Genomic DNA, 18,134 nt, shown 5'->3' with positions numbered 1-18,134 from the left:
TGTGACCCCCCCAAAAAATGCCAAAAAAAAATTAATAAAGGACAGGAGAAACTTCAAAGCATGAGGCACCGAGTGGCACTCACTAATGGTGCATATGGCTGTCCCCTGCTAAATTAAGAACGGATAAAAACATATAGCAATTAATTCACAAACTGATTTTTACCAATTTGTTTCATGATAATTTTATTTGCTATTCCTTTAAATTTTACTGGACCAAGTAATATGAAATAAATTTGTTAAATGCCTGCCTGGGGGTGGACTGAGGGGTGGGAGGGAACCCCCAGTTCTTTCCTGTGACACACACACAACAGGGGTGCAGAGGCTGTAACACACATACAACTGGGATACAGAGGCCATCACACACACACACACACACACACACACGTGTGGTACACACAAGCAAGTGCACAGAGGCTGTGGGGAGCACACAGAACCAACATTTGCACAGTTCTAAGCAAAGACAAACTCTTGCCACTCCCTGCAGCCCCGACCGACCCGGTGGCATCAGGTTTTCTGTTTTTGTTTCTAATTTTGGTTTGGGGCGGGGTTCAGAGGTTCGTGGTAGTGCTTGGGGGGCCACACACAGTGTGAGGAGTGAAGCCCCTTCCCCTGGTGCTACTCCACGCCTGGGTGGCGTCCGGCGCAGGGATGCAACTCAGAGCAAGGAGGGCCAATCCCCATGACGGCTCATATGTGGGACAGACGTGTGGGACAGCGCACACGCTTGGTCTGGGTGAGGAAACTGAGATGACCAGGGGGTGGGCAGGAAGGGGCGGGGGAACAGAGTCCGGGGACAGAGGGTCACAGCGAAGTGCAGCAACTACATGATCGATGCCACAAATGCTGCAGGCCTGTCACCCAGCCCAAACTAAACTATCAAGTATAACAAACTACGTGTCTATTTCCATTAGAGTTGGGAGCAAGACAAATGGTCAACAACCACCCAGCGTGTTTCTGGAATTTTCAGTCAACTCAAGACAAAGACGCCAGAGGTACGAGAATTAAAAACAGGAGAGGGGCAAAGATCTTCAGCAAATGATCTAGCGAGATACCTGCACGCCTCCCCCGCTCCCTCCGGCCCCCACCCCAGGAACCCACTGGACAATGCGGACGGTACCTGTGAGCTCAGGCGGGGCCTGGAGGCCAGCTGGAGTCAGCTACTTTTGTCCATAAACAAGGGACAGCTGCTCCCAAGGCAGCGGCTTGGGATCGCGGCCCGTGCTGCAGGGCGCAGAGCATCCGGGCCTGCCTGCAGGAAACGCGCCAAGAGCAGCAGCAGCAGCATGCAGACACCCAGGAACAAGCACCCCCACGCTCGCCCCGCAAACACTCCCGCCCCGCTCGGAACCTGGCGGGGCCCAAACCCAAACACTGAGAACTCCAGCCAGGAAGCCGTGCAGGGGCAGCCTGCAGCCCACACGGGACACAGGGCCACGGGGCGTGGACAGGAAGGAGCAGAAACTGGTCTGGCCACTAAGGAGAATGGTATAGACGCCCCCCAAAATCACAGCTGGGCAGACAAGGCCATGGTGCGCCCCCCCACGGTCACAACAACACGCAGTAGAAGAGAGCTTGACACACCTGTTTGTGGCCGCGCCACTGACACAGCACTGTGCCGGCAGCACACCATGCAGCCAAACACACAACACGATACCACTCCCCTCTGCGGGAGACGCCGGCTGCATGGGAACGGATGGCTCCTGGCCACCGAGCCAGTACAAATGCACCAGGGAGGGAAAGGGACAGAGGACAGAGACCCCGCACTGGACAGAGACGCACCCAAGAAGAGCAGACCCTTAGAGGCTGACCACAGACCGGAAGCGAGTGGGGTGGGGCAGCGGTGTAGACAGCGTGTGGAGGTGTTAAGGGCAGGCACCACTGCACGCCACCAACCAGGTCCCATCCTCACCCCGCCACGGTTCCAGGACCCAGCCAGGAGTGACCTCTAAGGGCAGAGCCAGGAGGGGGCCCGGAGCACTGCCGGGCATGACCCCCAAGCCAACCAAACAAAGCAACAACCTGCACTTCGGGTCTGCATTTCTCACAACTCAGGCGCCTGGGGAGACGCAAATGCCTCACGGTGCCACAGAAAACGGCTCCACGCGGCCCGAGACCTCGGGCGCCCCGGCATCCAACTGTGCCCGAACACAGCTGGCTACCTTGGGCCCCGCCCATCCCAGGCACGCCCTGGCTGCTCGGCCCCTCCAGCAGGGGCTCAGCAGGGGCCCAGCAGGGGACCAGAGACACCCGTTGTCTGGTCACGGACTGTCCCCGAGCTTGTCCACTGAAGGGCACCTCAGCGACTTCCCAGCATTGGTGATACGGAAGAAAGTGTGGAGACTTCAGCCCCCAACAACCACTACGGGGCAACGGCCCAGCACACAGCCGGCACTGCCTTTCAGCTGGCAGAGGCCCCGGGGCCCCGAGTGTGCCGTGAGCACTAGGCAGAGGGCAGTGAGCCCCTCCCGCTTACAGGTGCCGATACCCCCGGTGCTCGCAGAGGCCCAGCCCGGTCAGGTAAGCGGCAGTCGCATAGGGAGCTGGTGGCCTGGGGGGTGGGGGCTGCAGCCATCGGCGAGGCTCCCAATGAGGCCACAGCTGGGACGAGGGGACCGGGAACAGGGAAGAGAAGCAACAGCAACTCCGAGGCCAGACTGTTTCGGACCCTCAGGAACCCCATGCCCTGGGAACGGGGTCCCCGCGCGAGAAGCCAGAATGGCGACAGCACCTCAGAAAGACCCTGGTGAGGGCAGCAGGGACACTGCGACGTGCCAGGGCAGCCCGGCTCTAACGACACCGGGTCTCCAAGAGGACAACCACAGGTAAATAAAAGCCTACAAAAAAAAAAAAATAAAAAAGACTCGGATTTAGCAGTGAAGTTTAAGTGGAGAATGAGCGCGTGTCATCCCACTCCAGAATGCCTCGGCAGAGCGCAGGTCACAGTGGACGCGGCTCAGGAGGGATGGGCCAACGGAGAGAGTGCTGGGCATGGGCAGTGTGGGAGCCCGGGTCCCACCTGCCGCGGGCTGCAGCACAGTACCCGGACGTGCCCAGACCCCAGGCCCATGGGACAGGATGGGTGGGCCTCCGGGCCCCATGGGACAGAGGTGATGGCACTCCTGGAAGAGGAAGAGGATGGAGCCACTGGCCTGAGCCTGCGCGGAGACTGGACCTGCCCGTGATGCATCCATAGGCCCGGAGCACACACACGGGCACAGCTGTGCGATACCCTGAGAAACAGACGCTCCGGTTGCAGCCCCTGACACCCATGAACAGCATGGAAATGCCAGTCCCCGCACGGGCCCGCGGCCCAGAGGCAAGGCAGCCCAGACTTTGGCCACACCCAGTAGTGCTCTGGAGTTACTCCCGGCTCTGAGCTCCGGGACCACTCCTGGGGGGCTCAGGGGACTAGATGGGGGGCTGGGGATCAAACTGGGTCAGCCACGTGTAAGTAAGGAAGGTGCTCTGCCCTCTATACGATCACTGGCCCTTTGCAAGTTTTTTTCAATTATTATTTAAAATAATGCGGGGGCCTTTAATTTCCCACACCTGGCAGGGCTCAGGGGTTACTCCTGGCTCTGCATTCATGAATATGGTGGGCTTGAGGGACCATATGTGGTGCTAGGGATCGAACCCGGGTTGGCCATCCGTAAGGCAGGCACCTAACCGCTACACTATCACTCCAGCCCTCGTTTTTGTTGTGCATTTTATTTTTTGGTTTCGGTTTTCGGGCCATACCCAGCTGTGCTCAGGGTCTCCCCTAGGTCTGTGCTCAGGAATCACTCCTGGCGGGGCTGGGGGGCCCACGTAAGGTACCAGGGATCAAATGTGGCTCAGACATGTGCAAGACAGCGCCCTGTGGGCTGTACGATCCTTCTGGGAAATTGTGAGGAAAATGGGCTTCCCAGGAGTTAGGGCCGTGTGAGGCGGTGTCCTAGCACACACACACCCCTGCCCACCCAGCCACCAACCCTCCACTCACTGCCAGGCCTCTGAGAGGAGCGAGTCCACTGCAGGGGCGCACCGTGCTTTCAGGGGCTCCTGTGGACCCTACCGGTATTTCCCTGATGCCAGGAGGCCAGAGCAGAGCTCCCAGAGCAAGCGCGAGGGAGGCCCGAGGGGGAAGCCTGAGCCCAAGGGCCCCCACATCCCTGCCGAGGTCCTGCTCTGCGACACGGGGCCGTGAGCCCAGCGTAGGCTCTGTACGTGTCTGTGCTGTGTCTCGCACCCAGCGCAGGGTCACAGTGCCAGCTCGGCCCGCGGAACGTCGGACGCGCAGCCGCGTTACCTTTCAGGGGCGGGAGTTTCTGCAGCTCCCGGCTGCTGCTGGCGTTGAACCTGGAGGAGCTGGAGCGCCGGTCCTTCTTCACCATGGGGGGCGCGGGGGCTGACACTTTGATTTTACTGGACGCTGAGGACTGGGAAGCAGTCAGGCTGTCCTTCCTACTGGAAATCTGCCTCCAAACAAAACAAACAGCAACACCTGTCAGCGCCACCCGAGGCTGCCCGCCTGGCCAGACAGGAGCGTGGGGGTCAGGGGAGGTTTCTCGCGGGTACCCCCACCCGGCCACAGACAGGAGTGCTGGGGTCAGCCCCGCCCGATCACAGATAGGAGCACTGGGGTCACAGGGAGGGGCTCCCGCGGGCACCCCCACCCGGGAGCTGGCATGGCAGCGGGGAAATGCCCGTGGTCTCCTGCCTTCTCACTTCGGAGCACTGACCTGGCAGGTGTGGGAGCCCCCGGGATGTCCCCTCCTCCCCCGGCAACCGTCCTGCCCAGGGGATGCAAGCCAAGGGGGTCCAGGCCCTGGAACGGACCCTGGGGGCAGGTAAGCACACCTGCCAGGTGTGGCCAAGCCACAAGGGGCAGGAGGCCCGGGGCAGGGGCCGGGCAGAGGTGGAAACAGGGGTGCGGGCAGCGTTCAGGCAGGGGCAGGCTGGCCATGAGTCTCTCTGGGTCTGGCGGGCACCCTGACAGGAGAGGCCACCCGCGCCGTCAGCCCCAGGCGTGTGGCCCCGGGCTCGTGGGGGCAGCAGGAAACCAAGTGCTGTTGCCGATCCAGAAGCCACTGGTCACCTGCCTGGGGTGCAGGACTCGGGGGCGGAGAGGGTACGCACAGGGGTGCCACTGCCAGCAGGGGACACGGCCGGGCACGGCTGCCCGCAGGAAGCGCTGCCCCTCCCGCCTCCTCCCTTCACGGGGACACCTGCACAGCTCGGTGCCCTGGCTGTGACGGGTTCCGCCCAGCCCCACGCCCAGTACTGGCTTCTTCACAGCCCTGCCTCCGGGCAGACAGCCGGGAGACCACCGTCCTCTGTAAGACCGCGACTTCACAGGCCTCCTGAGCACAGGGAAGCCCACGGCACAGACTGACGGAGACAGCGGAGGCAGGACAGACATGGGCGCCGGCGGTGCGCGCCGGGCAGGAGGCACCAGAATGCGGGCAGCGTGCGGCTCACTCCCGCGGGGCTCTGTGCAGCCCGCCCGCGGTCCCACCAGGCTGCACCCACTCCACAGACTGAGGAGGCGGCGAAGCATCATGCCCTGGGGTCTGAGCAGTTTCTCACAGTAAGAACCACCAACAGGGTTTCATGAAAACCGGAAACATCTGCATCAGGACACCAGAGAGGAAAGGGGAAGGTGGGGAGAGAAAAAGAGGGTGAGGGAAAGAGAGAGGGAGAGAGGGAGGGAGAGAGAGGAAGGAAGGGAGAAAAAGGAGGGAGAGAGAGAGAGGGAGAGATAGGAGGAGGGAGAGGAAGGGAGAGAGAGGAGGGAGAGAGAAAGGGAGGGACAGAGGAGGGAGGAAGGGGGAGAGTCACAGATCAGGAGGACCCACGTGGAGCTGTGCATCGGGTACCGACGGGACGCGGCAGGAAGGCCCAGCGGGCGCGGGTGGGAACGTCCTGCTCCAGGCAACATGCACGCGGCCAGTCAGTGACCAAGACTCCGCATGGCTGCGGAGAAGGCGCGGTGTAACGGCTGCGGACTTGACACCAGGGCCGGGAGATGGCTCAGCGGGCGGGGCGCAGGCCTCACATCTGCAGGGACCTGACTCTGAACGCCCCCGGCCCTGCCTGGTCCCCAGCACTGAACCATCCGACAGGAGCAGCCCGCTGTCCACCTGACACACACCCTGCACGGAAAGGGAAAGGGAAGCCTCGAGGAGGTGGGCAGACACAAGACCCCTGCACACAGCTGGGGACGGGCAAAGAACCACAGAGGAGAGGAGAGAGGGTCCCACATGGACCCTCCACCCACTCCCAGCAACACCCCACAAACAGCGAACAAGCACCCGAACACCAGAGACAGGGACAGGGCAACCCCAGAGGTCCCGCCAGCCCTGGGATGGCAGGTAGCAATGACCCAACGAGGGCCACACAGTGACAGGGCCACCAGGTGACAGCCTGGATGGTCCCATTGACAGGAAAGGTGCAGTGGAGGCAGTGTGGCAGGAAAGGAGGCACAGGAAGAGCTGCTCTGGGGGGAGAATGTTCTGGAACTAGAGCGACGTGTCACCCACCTGGGGAAGATACAGGGTCACTCATGGTCAGAGGGTATTGCACCACAGTTCCTGCTCGTCCTCTGCTGCAATTCAGGGGCCCCATACAGGTCAGGGGCTGTGCAGCTCTCCGGAGGACGGAGGACGGAGGACGTGACTTTCCACCAATGGGCCAGACCTAGGACTGCTGGGGCACAGTGGGGAGGGCGGTCGGCCAGAGACAGCCTGGAGCGCCACCCTGTGGCCTGAGTGCGCGCACAGGCCCAGCGCTGGGGCTGGACATGACGAGGGACAGGTGAGCCGGGGGCTTGCTCGTGAAACAGGACCGGGCCAGGCTTGCTCCCAGCACCAATGGCCCCCAGGAACAGCCCTGAGCAACGCCAGTGTGGCCCCCAAACCAACGCCGAGTGGCCTCCCAAGGCGAGGGACCAGGCATGTCGCCTCTCCCCGCGCCTGTCCCCGAGGTTCTGGAGCCGCACACCCAACAGAGGCAGCTGCAGCTGCAGCTTCCAGGCGCACGAGGGCGTTGGGGTGACTGTCACCCTCCTGGCCTCCCCCCACCCCCCCGCCACGCCATCCCCCCAGCTGTGCCCACCTTCCCTTGCCCAGACAAGAGGCGTCTGGCACAAGGCCCCTTTCCTTCCTCCCCGACATGACAGGGCCCTGGGTCGCGCCTCTGGGGGAGGAGCAGGAAGTTGCCCCCTCAGCTGAGAAGAGGCTCAGGACGCAGCCCGGCCACCCCAGGTCCTTCCTCTTGGGCCTCTCACCCCGTCTGTGCACCACTGCCCGGGCCATACACATCTGCAGAGTCAGACCAACACCTGCGCTGACCGGGGACAACCACACTGACCGGGGACACCCACGCCGACTGGGGGACACCCGCACTGACCCGAAGACACCCGTACTGACCCGGGGACACCCACACTGACCTGGGATACCCACACTGACCCAGGAACTCCTGCACTGACCTGGGGACACCCATGCTGACCCAGGACACCCCCAGTGCCCTGGGACACTCACGATGATGGAGACACCCACACTGACCCGGGAACACCCGCACTGACCCAGGGACACCTACAGTGGCCTGGGGCACCCAGTCACCCACAGTGGCCTGGGACACCGCACTGACCTGGGGAACACCTATGCCGACCCAGGACACCCATGCTGACCAACGAGTCAACATGGCCTCTGGTGGCTGTCACACCGAGTTGTGTGTGGGGGTGGGGGGCCTGGGACCCCTGACACACCAATCCTGGGGAGCAAGCACCTGTCTTAGAGACAAGCATGTGGGGCCACGCATGCGCCTCCCCACAGGCTGACCAGGGGGACGAGATGAGACAGGGACCCTGGCCAGAAAGCCCAGACCTCGATGCATCTGAGGACACTGACCACCAGGAGGCAGGGGGTCAGGAGGTAGGAAGCAGATGGTGGGGTGGGGCGGGTATGGCCAGGCAGAGGCAGCCTCCACCTGGAACCCACAAACCCAGGCGGGTCAATGCCCCCAGAGCCCCTGGTCGGCTTCAGAGGCAGCCCTGAGGGTGGCCCCCAGCGGTGGGGGATGGGCCGTGTCTGGGGCCGAGCCCTGAGGCAGCGGGTGCGAGGGAAGGTGCCCAGCTCTGGCCCCATGTGGGGGAGTCCCCCTGCCCCAGGCGCTCCCGACAGGGCCTTCCTCAACACTGGAGCCGACCAGTGGCCTCTGAGGGGGGCTCAGGGCTGGCACCCACCTGCCACCACACTCCTGGAGGGCCACTGCGTGTGGGGCACCCAGGCTGGGGAAAGGGGGCAGCAGGGAGGAAACACCCGAGGCAGGGGGCACACAGGACACCGAGGGGCTCCCCACTGTCCTCCAGTCCCCCATCATGCTGACCCGGGATACCCATACTGACCCAGGAACCCACCCCACCTTGACAAGCAGCTCGGCGCCCCAAAAAGCTGGGCACACCTGCAGCCCACCAGGGGACACAAGGACAGGTATTTGTGCATCCTGACCCCCCTCAGTCCAACAATGACCAGGGCCGGGACTCGGGCCCTGAGGAGGGGCTGTGTGGGCCCATGGGGAGATGCTGCCCTGAGAAAGGGCCCCTTGTCCCTCTGCGGCCAGTGGAGTTCCCTGTTCCTTCCCCTCTGCTCGCCACCTTGTGCAGGAGGACCAAGAGCTCAGCAAGTGGCATGACGTCCACAGCACTGTGTGACCCTGGATAGCACCGCCGGGGACAGGGGACAGGCTCTGTGTGGTGGCAGATTCTCCAGAGCCTCGGGGCACTGGCGGGATGGAGCGGCGGCACACGGCTGACCAGCGCCTGGACATGAGAGCATGGGGCCGAGGGCCCGCACGCCCACAAAGGCGCCTTGGCACTGGCTACTGCCGGCCCTAGGAGCAGGCGACCGTCGTGCCAGGAAGAAGGTGTCACGTGCACGCTGGAGCTGTTCCGGAGCCCAGCAGCTGGCCCCCCGGTGGACACGAGGCAGAGGACACAGCAGCTGCTCAGGGGCGGGTGAGTCCTTCTCCCTGTGACCACTGGACTGGGGTGCTGTTTCCCGTCTGGAAACACAACAGGGCAAGGGCCCCTGAGCAAGCGGGAGCCCCCAACCGGCCTGGCCAGGGCACCCCATGTTGGACCTGCGTCTCCCAGCGGTGGCGGGGGATGCGTGCCCCCCCCAGTTATCACGATCTGTCATCACAGGGCGGGGGCCTGGCTGTCACCGCACAAGGCCCGGGCAGCCCCAACCATGGGCACTGCCGGGTGTGGCGAGTAGCCAGAAAGCCCCAGGTGGACGTGTCCCAGCAAGCAGGCCGGCACCAGGAGCCGCCCTTCAGTGCTTCCCTCTAGAGGTCCGGACACAAGCTCTATACAGAACTCCCACAGCATGTGAGAAGCCTCCCCTGTATTCTGAGAAATCCTCTCCAAATAGACATGCGACAGCAGCACCACACGCCTCGGGAATCTGGGTGGGAGGACAGAGCGGGGGGGGGGAGTGGGGGGGCACAGTGCAGAGACAGGATGACAGGGGCCAGAGCAAAGATTTTTCAAAAGATCAGACAAGGAAATTCGATTTTTCACATGCACTCATTAAGAGCCGAGCTTCTGTGCCTACACTTTTCACTGCTGACCTCTGGTGGCAGGACAAAGCCCAGCCGACCCGGACCCTCAACACTGCGGGAACAGCACCACAGGACCACAGGACCCGGCCTACCCTGCAGTCCCACGCTTAGGATCCGAAACCAGTGCCACTAACCGCCTGGCACTCGGGTTCCCGTGATGGCTGGGCGGGCAGCCAGCAGGCGGCCTCTGCAGACTGTCCCTCCAGTACAGCCCAGCTCGCAGCCGACACAGCCACCTGTCCCAAGCCGGGGACCCTGAGTGGCACAGGCCACTCCGCTCTGAGCCGGAGCACAGGTACACAGAGGCCATCCAGGCAGCAAAGGGACAATCCCCAGGGAAAGCGGATCATCGCTACCCAGATCCCGAACCAAAACACGCCAGGGGCCGAGGGAGGAAGGACCGAGAGGCAGCCCAGAGGATGCGGGGATTCAGGGTGCCCCTGGGGGAGCGCAGGTGGGCTTCCTCAGACCCTCAGGTTGAACTTGTTCACTGGCTGGCCTGGGGGCCACAGGCGGTAATGCCAAGGCCGGTGCCCGGGCCCTGGACACAAGACTACAGGAGCGCCAGCCGCCTTGAGACCAAGGGGCTGTGCCTTCCGGACACGCCGAGCACAGAAGCCAGCTGCAAGGCATCAAGGGGCCTCGCAGAGCCGGAGTGCGACGCCTTCCCCCAGCCGCCTTCCGCAGACAGTTGTTTCGAAAAGAAACAGCCGCCCTTCATGGCAACGTGTGAGGGGAGCGCTGCTTCTCTTGCATGACCCGGATAGGCAGACTTCCTGCTTTAACCCCTGCGGTGCAGGCTCTCAGCCGCCTGCCCAGAAAGGGCTCCGACGTGAGGGGGGCCTGCTCCCGACGGCGGGGCATGTGGGCGCACGTGGGAACGCGCTGGGTGGGACTGTGCTGACAGCGAGCTCAGGCCAGACCCGTTCCCTGTGTGGGCGCGTGTCCGCCAGGGCACAACAGGGCATTTCTGCTTGTCACAGTTGGAAGCTGGGGAGACAGGTGGAGATGCACAGGGCAGGGGGCCCCCAGAATGGCGCAGAACAGACAGGCCCGGGGAGAGGGAGACCCCCAGCGCCCGAGGCCTCCTGCCTGCAACCCAGGTCGAGACCCCCAGCCTGCAGCCCAGGTCAGGACCCCCAATGCCCCGAGACCTCTTGCCTGCAGCCCAGGTTGAGACCCCCAGCATCCCGAGGCCTCCTGCCTGCAGCCCAGGTCGGGACTCCCAGTGCCCCAAGACCTCCTGCCTGCAGCCCAGGTCGGGACTCCCAGTGCCCCGAGACCTCCTGCCTGCAGCCCAGCTTGAGAACCTTCCTCCCGGCGCAGTGGGCAAGAGAGCAAGGCCCTGCTCAGATGTGCTGCAGGGCCCCCGCAGAGCCTCCATCTGTCTCCCGACCCCCGGGAGCTCGGCAAAGACAGCCCTGGGGCTACAGGGGGCGGCCACCACAGTGGGCTGTTGAGCTGAGATGCCATGGCCAGAGGCCACCTCGCACCTTCAAACAGTTTCCAAGGCTGTTTCGGGGTCCCGAATGTCACATAGTAAGGGCGGTGAGGAAAAGGATGGAGCTGTACTTAGGCCCCAGGGTTGGGAGCCAGCAGACAGGGGGTCCTGCCCCCCAAGAGACCTCCACGCCTGGGGCATGCACCCCAAAGACACACACAAAAGGCCTGCCCTGCCCCAATGGACTCAGGATGAAAGTGCCTCACGGCGGCCACACAGCCGACAGTTTCAATAAATACTGTCACCAAAATCCGTCCCTTTGTGGGGGACAGGGATGGGCTCACTGGCAAAACACACACCTGGCATATGTGAGACTCTAAGATGGATCCCCAACACTACAAATCCCTGAGCACCCCCCACCCCCGTCCCTGCCCCCCCCCCCGTGACCCCACAACAATGAAGAAACGGATGCTAATGATGGGTAATAAACATGAAGAAACGGACGCCAGCTGGTGATAAAAGTGCAGAAGTTCTGCTAACCGTAATAGCTACTGTCATCCCTAGACCAACCTACACGTGCTTCTTAAACGTCAACTTTAATTTTGGGGCCACAACTGGCAATGCTCAGGGGTTATTTCTGGCGTTCTTTGGGGGACGCTATGGGATGTGGCAGATGCACTCTCGGGGGGGTGGGGGGGGCCAGGCAAGGCAGACCATCTCCCGCGCCCCCACTGGGCGCCAGCCCTTCAACTCTGGTTTTCGTTCCTACGGCCCGTGGGACCTCAGAGAGCCCAGCTTCATCTCTGAGAAACGGAGCGGCAGGGACACGAGCCATGACTGTCTCCTCGGGGCAGACTTGCCAGCACGGCCGAGATCAGCGGCCAGGCCTGCCTGCGCCATACATGCCACTTCCCGACAAGCTACCGCTTTGGGCCCCCCAAACTGAACTTGGGGCACTAACAGATGAACTTAAAGCAACAAAAGCCATTTTACGGTCCGGGCCTGCAACACCGACCAGAGGAGTCTCTGGGTGCTCTGCAGCTTCTGGTCCTCCCTAGCGTGTGCCTGGTCGTGCTGCCCCCAGTCTGAACGCTGACCTGGGAGCAGCTCGCCCAGACCCCCCCCCCCACACACACCCCTGTCACACTTCACAGAATCCCTCAACTTCAAGTTACCAGCATGCCAGTCTGCGGCCTGACTCTCTACAAGCGTGCTGAGAGATTCTGGGCACATGCTTTCATCTCCAGGACACGTGAACCAGCAAGTCGTGTTGAAATACCCGAGCCGAGAGAGGAAAAAAAGAGAAAAACGCAGCAAGGCGTTTCCTTCAAGAGCTGGGGCGGCTGGAGAGGCTCCGCGGTCGCTCTGATGGTGGCTGGCGCACGGCTGTCTGGCATGCAGGAGAAACCCGTTTCAGAGGCTAGGAGACAGCTCAGCGGGGAGGGCTCTGCCTTGCGTGTAGCCGACCTGGTTCCCACCAGATGGTCCCCTGGTCTGCCAGAGTGATCCATGAGCACAGAGCCAAGGGTAAGCCCCGAGCATCACCAGGTCTGGCCCAAGAGAACAAATCAAAAATAATTCTTTCCAGGAGTCTGCCCCTGCTTGCTCCCACAGAAGCGGCCAAATCTAAAACTCCTCAAGCCGCTAAACAGCTGAGCGCCAGGCCCGGAGGGAGGTGCCGCGTGGACGGAACCAGCACTGCGGCCCGCTGACCACTGCCCAGTGTCGAGATTGCGGCTTCCTGCCCCTTAGGTCACTCGGAGGTCTCCTACCCTCAACAGAAAGCGGTGGCCGTGCCTGTCCTGGCCTCTGTCCATCCTGGGCACAGGGCTCCTTCTCCCATGGGAAGGAGGTGTCCCTGGGTCCAGCTTTGCCTGACGGCCACCGCGCTGCACATCTCAGCGGGCCCCAATGCCGGACTGTCCCAAGAGACTGCGGGTGACAGGGTGTGCAAGGGGACAGCAAGCTCATCCTAAGCATGAGGTCAGAGGGGAGTGGGGCAGCCACCACCCATGGGTGCCAGGGTATCAGGGCTTTCTCAGGTCACCACAAGCTCCGGGCCGGCGGCTCTGGACAGAGGAGAGGCCCCGAGGGGTCATCGCCTGGGCTCAGTCGGGGCCTGCTGAGTGTTTCAGGGTCGGCCTAGGTATTTGTGAGCAGAGAAAGGTGACGGCGGGTGGGAGCAGTTCTCAGAGAAGACCTACGAGCCCCAACACAACACACAGAAGCACCTTTGCCGCAGACTGGCTCGCAACGGCGTGGCACACCTTCCCTGGCGGGGTGCCCCTCATGCGAGGGGCCAGTGAGATGGAGGGCTCGCTGCCCCCCAACTCAGCCCTTCAGGGCCTGCCATCCCCCTGACCCCTCAGGGCTACTGCCCCCCAATTCAACCCCTGCCAGGGCTCCTGTCACCCCAACCCCTCCAGGGCTCCCATCCTCCTGACCCCTCCAGGGTTCCCATTCCCCGACCCGACCCCTGCCAGGGTTCCCATCCCCTCCAATTCCTGCCAGGGGTCCCATCCCCCCAGCCCCCACCAGGCTCCCCTCGGCCCAACCTGACCCCTGCCAGGGCTCCCGTCACCCTGCCGGCTGCCTGCCGGCTGCTGGCGAGGGGTCCCGGGTGCTGGTCCTGAGCCTGCAGGGGGTGGCAGATCTGCTGGAAGGAGCCAAGTGAAGAGGAGGCTGCGGTGGCACCAGGTAGGGCAGAGACTGCGTGGGGGGCAGAGGCAGCTGCTCTGGGCTGGCCACCGTGCCAGCTCACCAGCAGGCTCCAACGGGCCGATTAACGTCCTCGGAGACAGGAGCCGGCCCTGCCGACAGGAAGTCAGCAATTCCTCGGTGACCAACGATCCCGGGGGCATCTCGGCCAGCCACGGAGCTGGGGCCAGTGAAGAGCAGCCCGGCCAGGGGGGCGAGGGCAGGGGTCCCCGATGCCCAAGCAGGACGCCCGGCACGCACTCCGTCCCCCCAGCTGTCCCCAGCTGTCCCCGGCTCGCTCGGAGCCTGGAGTCAAGGGGTGACGTTGCTGCCGAGCACAGTCCGGGCTGGGGGGAGGCACAGGCTGCCCATCTGCTCCCCCAGCGCTGCCAGGAGCGACGCCCGCCGAGCCCGCGCAGCCCCGCTCACGCTCACGCGCCGGCCGCCAACGCAGCAGCGGGGAGAGGGGAGCGGCTGGGGGGTGGCGGGGCGCCCACCCGGCACCCGACCCCGGGCGGGCGGCGCCGCGGACAAAGGCCGGGGCTGGGGGTCCCGGTCCGGCCCGGGCACTCGCTCCCACGGCCGCCCACTAACGACCCGCGGGCGGGCGGGGGCGGGGGGCGCGCTCCGAGGGGAGACCCCGGCCCCGGCGCCCGGGGCCCGGGGCGGGGGGCGGGGGGCCGGCGGAAAGTCACCTCGGGCTCGATGTCCACTCCGTCCTTCCCGGCGCGGCCGCTCTTCACTTTCGGCGGTTCCTGGGGACCAAGCAGCGCGGGTGGGGTTAGGCTCGGGCGCGGGGCCGGGGCGCGGCGCCCCCCGGCCGCGGGCCGCGGCGCCGGCGGGGCTGGAGCCTGGGGGGCGACGCCCCGACCCCCGCCCGGCCCGCACTCACTTTCTCCTTCTTGTTTTTATTCGGCATGGCTGGTGCGGGCCGCCGCCCCCGCCGCCTGCCCCCCGCGGCCGCAGCGCCCTCGCCCCGGCCGTCGCGCCCCCGCAGCCGCCGCCGCCGCCGCCGCCGCCCGGGGCCCGAGTCGCCCGCTCGCTCGCGCGTCCCCCGTTCCAGGCTCCCAGAGGCTGCGGCAGCCGCGGCGGCGGCGGCGGCGGCGGCGGCGGCACCGGCGGCGGCGGCGGCGGCGTCTCTCCGCCCCTCCCCCGGCCCGCCCCGGCCCGCCCCTCCCCCAGCCCGCCGCCCCGCCCCGCCCCGCCCCGCCGCCCCCCCGGCCGCCAGCCCCGCCCCCGCCCCGCCCCGCGCCGGCCGCGGCGCGCCGCCATTGGCCGAGGCGCCCTCACGTGCCCTAACGCTCTTCCGCATCGCCGCCCCGCCCGCGCCGCGCTCCGGCTCGCGGCTTCCTCCGGGCGGGAGGCGGCGGCGGCGGCGGCCGGAAGCGCCGGCTCCGAGCGCCGTGTTCAGGCGGGGCAGCAGCGTGGGGCAGGGGGGCACACGCCAACGCGACGGCCGCGACTTCCACGCGCCGGCGGGGCGGGGCGGGGCGCGGCCCGGCCGCCGCCCCCGGCCCCGGAGCCGCCCCCGCAGCCGAGCCGCGCGACCAGCGGTTTGCCCCGCCCCCGCGAGCCCCGCCCCTCCGAGGCCCCGCCCACGGCAGCGCCCCGCCCCGCCCCCCGAGGCCACGCCCGCCCACCGCCGAGGCCACGCCCCCGCCCGGTCCCCCGTGGGTCGTGGTTGCTCGGCGCGGGGAGCGGCCGTCGCGCTGTCTCCGCCGCTCACGGGCCCGGGGACACGAGCTTTCCGAGGGAAGGCGGCCAGCCGGGTGGCAGCTGCGGACGAGCGTGGGAGCTTCAGGGGCCGCCTGGGCTCTGCCTCGGTCCGTTATTCTGCCCCGCTCTGCGAGGGCAAGGCGAGGACCGAGGCCGGGGGGCAGAGGCCCGCGGCGAGGGGTGTCGTGGGAGGACTTGCCACCGCGTGCACGTGCTCCCTGAACGCCTGCAGCTCCCACTGGGGCCTCAGCTCCCGCTGCAGAAGAAACAGTCTCCAGTAGTCTGCTAAGTGGGTTCATAGTTCCTCCAAGAGAAATGGGATAGGTGGAGCACGGGTTATTAAATGAAACTTTAATAACGTTTGATTTCAAATCCAGCCTCGTCGGGAAGGACAGCCCTGAGGCTCTGAGATGAGCGTGGCCAAGCCCTCAGGAGCTGGGGTCTCAGCCCAGCACACGCTCTGGACGCCCCTACCCCCTCACCCCAGGCTTGTCTGATGTGCTCCAGGCTCCAATCAGGCCCCGAGGGATTCCAGGGGCACGAAGCCCCTTGTCCCCAGGAGGGCCACATCCTAAGGGGGAGTCAGAGCACCCGAAGGCAGAAGGACACGCTGTGGCCCGGGAGGCTCAGAGCCCTGGCCAGTGGAGCGACGGCCGGGCTCCAGCCTCTGGCAGCCTGCCAGGGGCTGGACTGTGCTTTGCTCATCCCCCCAGGACTCCCGAGGATAGAGGTGGGTGGGCGTTGCTGCTCTAGCTGCACTTAACAAGATGTCTGCGGGAGACTATGGGGAGGGAGGGAGGGAGGGTGGAGGCAGGGCGAGCGCCGATCTGGTGAGGATCCAGGTGTGTGCCTGTGTGGCATCTCCATGGTGACAGCAGGAGGCGGAGAGTGGAGGCAGGCTGGGCGCTGGTGGCCCCAGAGGTTTGTGCTGGGACGGTGTCTGCTGTGTGCTGGCATGCGGAGAGTCACAGGCCTGCCCGCGCCACTCTGAGGGGAAGGACAGGGCCCAGAAGCGGCCACCACCCTGCCACCCTGAAGATGCAGTAGCCAGAGGAGTGTGACCCAGTGCTGTCGGCGACCCGGCTCTGGGCTGTGCTGTGGCTGCCAGAGGCCCACCCCAGGGGGGGCGCAGAGGGGGCAGAGGTCCCACTCAGACCCAATGGGCCCTGCTGGTGCCCCTGCTACCAGCCCCGCGCGTCCAGGCCCTCACTACCCACTCCCCGCCTCCCCCCCCCAATCTGGACAGGAATGCCCCCAGAACCCCTGCCTGGAGTGTTACCACACACTTCTTTCTGGGCCTGGCTGTGCCGAGTCACACACTTGCTTCAGGGCTGGGGTGATGGTGTGGGGAGTCCCTGGAAGTGAGGACATGAGCTGAGCTGTTGCACAGACGCAGGCACGGAGGAGCTTCCCTGCTCCCAGAGTCACCGGCTCAAGGCTCATGTAGAGGATGGGGGGGGCCTTGTGCCCAGCCCTGAGGCCCTGCCCCCCAAGCTGGGGTGACCCCAGCAGGCCTCGGCACCCGCTGCCTGCTCCTGGGAGCACGGAGGAGGGAAGTCAAGGAAGGGTCTGGAAGGAGGTCATTCCACTGATTATTGTAGCTCAATCCCCGAAAGTTTAGAAATTGTTTAAATCTACTTCCTGTCCAATGATCCACTCCACAGCGGGGGACCCCAGGGACAGCCCACCCCAGCCTTGCTCTGAGGCAGAACCCAGGTGGGGGGCAGGCAAGAGAGGGCAGAGGGGCCAGGCAGGAGGTAGGAGGAGATGGGCATGGCGAGGGAGGCAGTATGGGGACGCTTCTTCCCCAAAGTGGCCGCAGGGACACCAACATCACTCAGCCAAATGTGCTCAACCTTAATTAAACAAGTGATTTATGTCTGTTTGTTCCTTGTTTTGTGTTTTGCTTTGGGGCCACGCCCGGCAGTGTTGCGGGGCTACTCTGGGCTCTGTGGTAGGGGTTGCTCTGTGCAAAGCCGGCATGGAACCTTCTTCCGTGGGGTGGGCCCAGACCCGCTGAGCCCTCTTTCTCTCTCTGTCGCTCTCTCTTTCACACGTTCTCTCTTTCGCTCGCTCTCTCACACTCTCTCTCTCTAACAAATCGTTCTGGAGGCTGAAAGTCCGAGACTGCACCCACAGCCCCATGGAACAGGAAATCTAGCGGAGAGCGCTGGACCTGCACCACTGCCCGTAGCCATGGCACAGACCCACAGGAGTCCCGGGCACTGCCACATGTGGCCTCAAACCAAAAACGAGCAAAGGAGGGATTCTCCACCCAGGGGGAAGCCTCTAGTTTGCTGAGCGAACCACACATGCACACGCACACACATTCACATATATACACGTGCATGCATGCGCACACCCGAACGCATGCAGCACGCGCACACACATGCGCATACACACACTCGTGCACAAACATAAAGGCTCACACACACACCTGCACACACATACATACACATGCATGCATGCGCACTGTGCACTTGCAAACGCACGCAGCACACGTGCACACATGCACACACGCGTACACACATGCACACACGCATGCACAAACACACAGGCGCACGCACACACTCAAGCACACGTATAAAAACTCATGCACACACGCACAACGCACACATGTGCGCACACACGCACACACATACATACACATGCATGCAGACGCACCGTGCACTCGCAA

The 18,134-nt window shown here is 64.5% G+C and overlaps 1 protein-coding gene across 4 annotated transcripts in view; it reads right to left on the bottom strand.

Moving 5' to 3' along the window:
• PPP2R5C (protein phosphatase 2 regulatory subunit B'gamma) overlaps positions 1-14,764 on the bottom strand; it is a 79,498-nt gene extending 64,734 nt beyond the window's left edge. For all 4 annotated transcript variants that reach the window (XM_056113658.1, XM_056113660.1, XM_056113659.1 and 1 more), the window contains exons 1-3: positions 14,634-14,764; positions 14,437-14,496; positions 4,289-4,454 (exon numbers count right to left, since the gene is read on the bottom strand). In XM_056113658.1, coding sequence (XP_055969633.1) covers positions 4,289-4,454; positions 14,437-14,496; positions 14,634-14,660 — 253 coding nt within the window. In that variant the 5' untranslated portion in view covers positions 14,661-14,764. The remainder of the gene's footprint in view (positions 1-4,288; positions 4,455-14,436; positions 14,497-14,633) is intronic.
• Between the last annotated feature and the right edge of the window lie 3,370 nt (positions 14,765-18,134).

This window comes from Sorex fumeus, unplaced genomic scaffold (genome assembly GCF_029834395.1).
Source record: "Sorex fumeus unplaced genomic scaffold, SorFum_2.1 ptg000022l, whole genome shotgun sequence".
NCBI lineage: Eukaryota > Metazoa > Chordata > Mammalia > Eulipotyphla > Soricidae > Sorex > Sorex fumeus.
The sequence above is the reverse complement of the archived record's forward strand: the minus strand, read 5'-3'. Positions and strand labels throughout refer to the sequence as shown.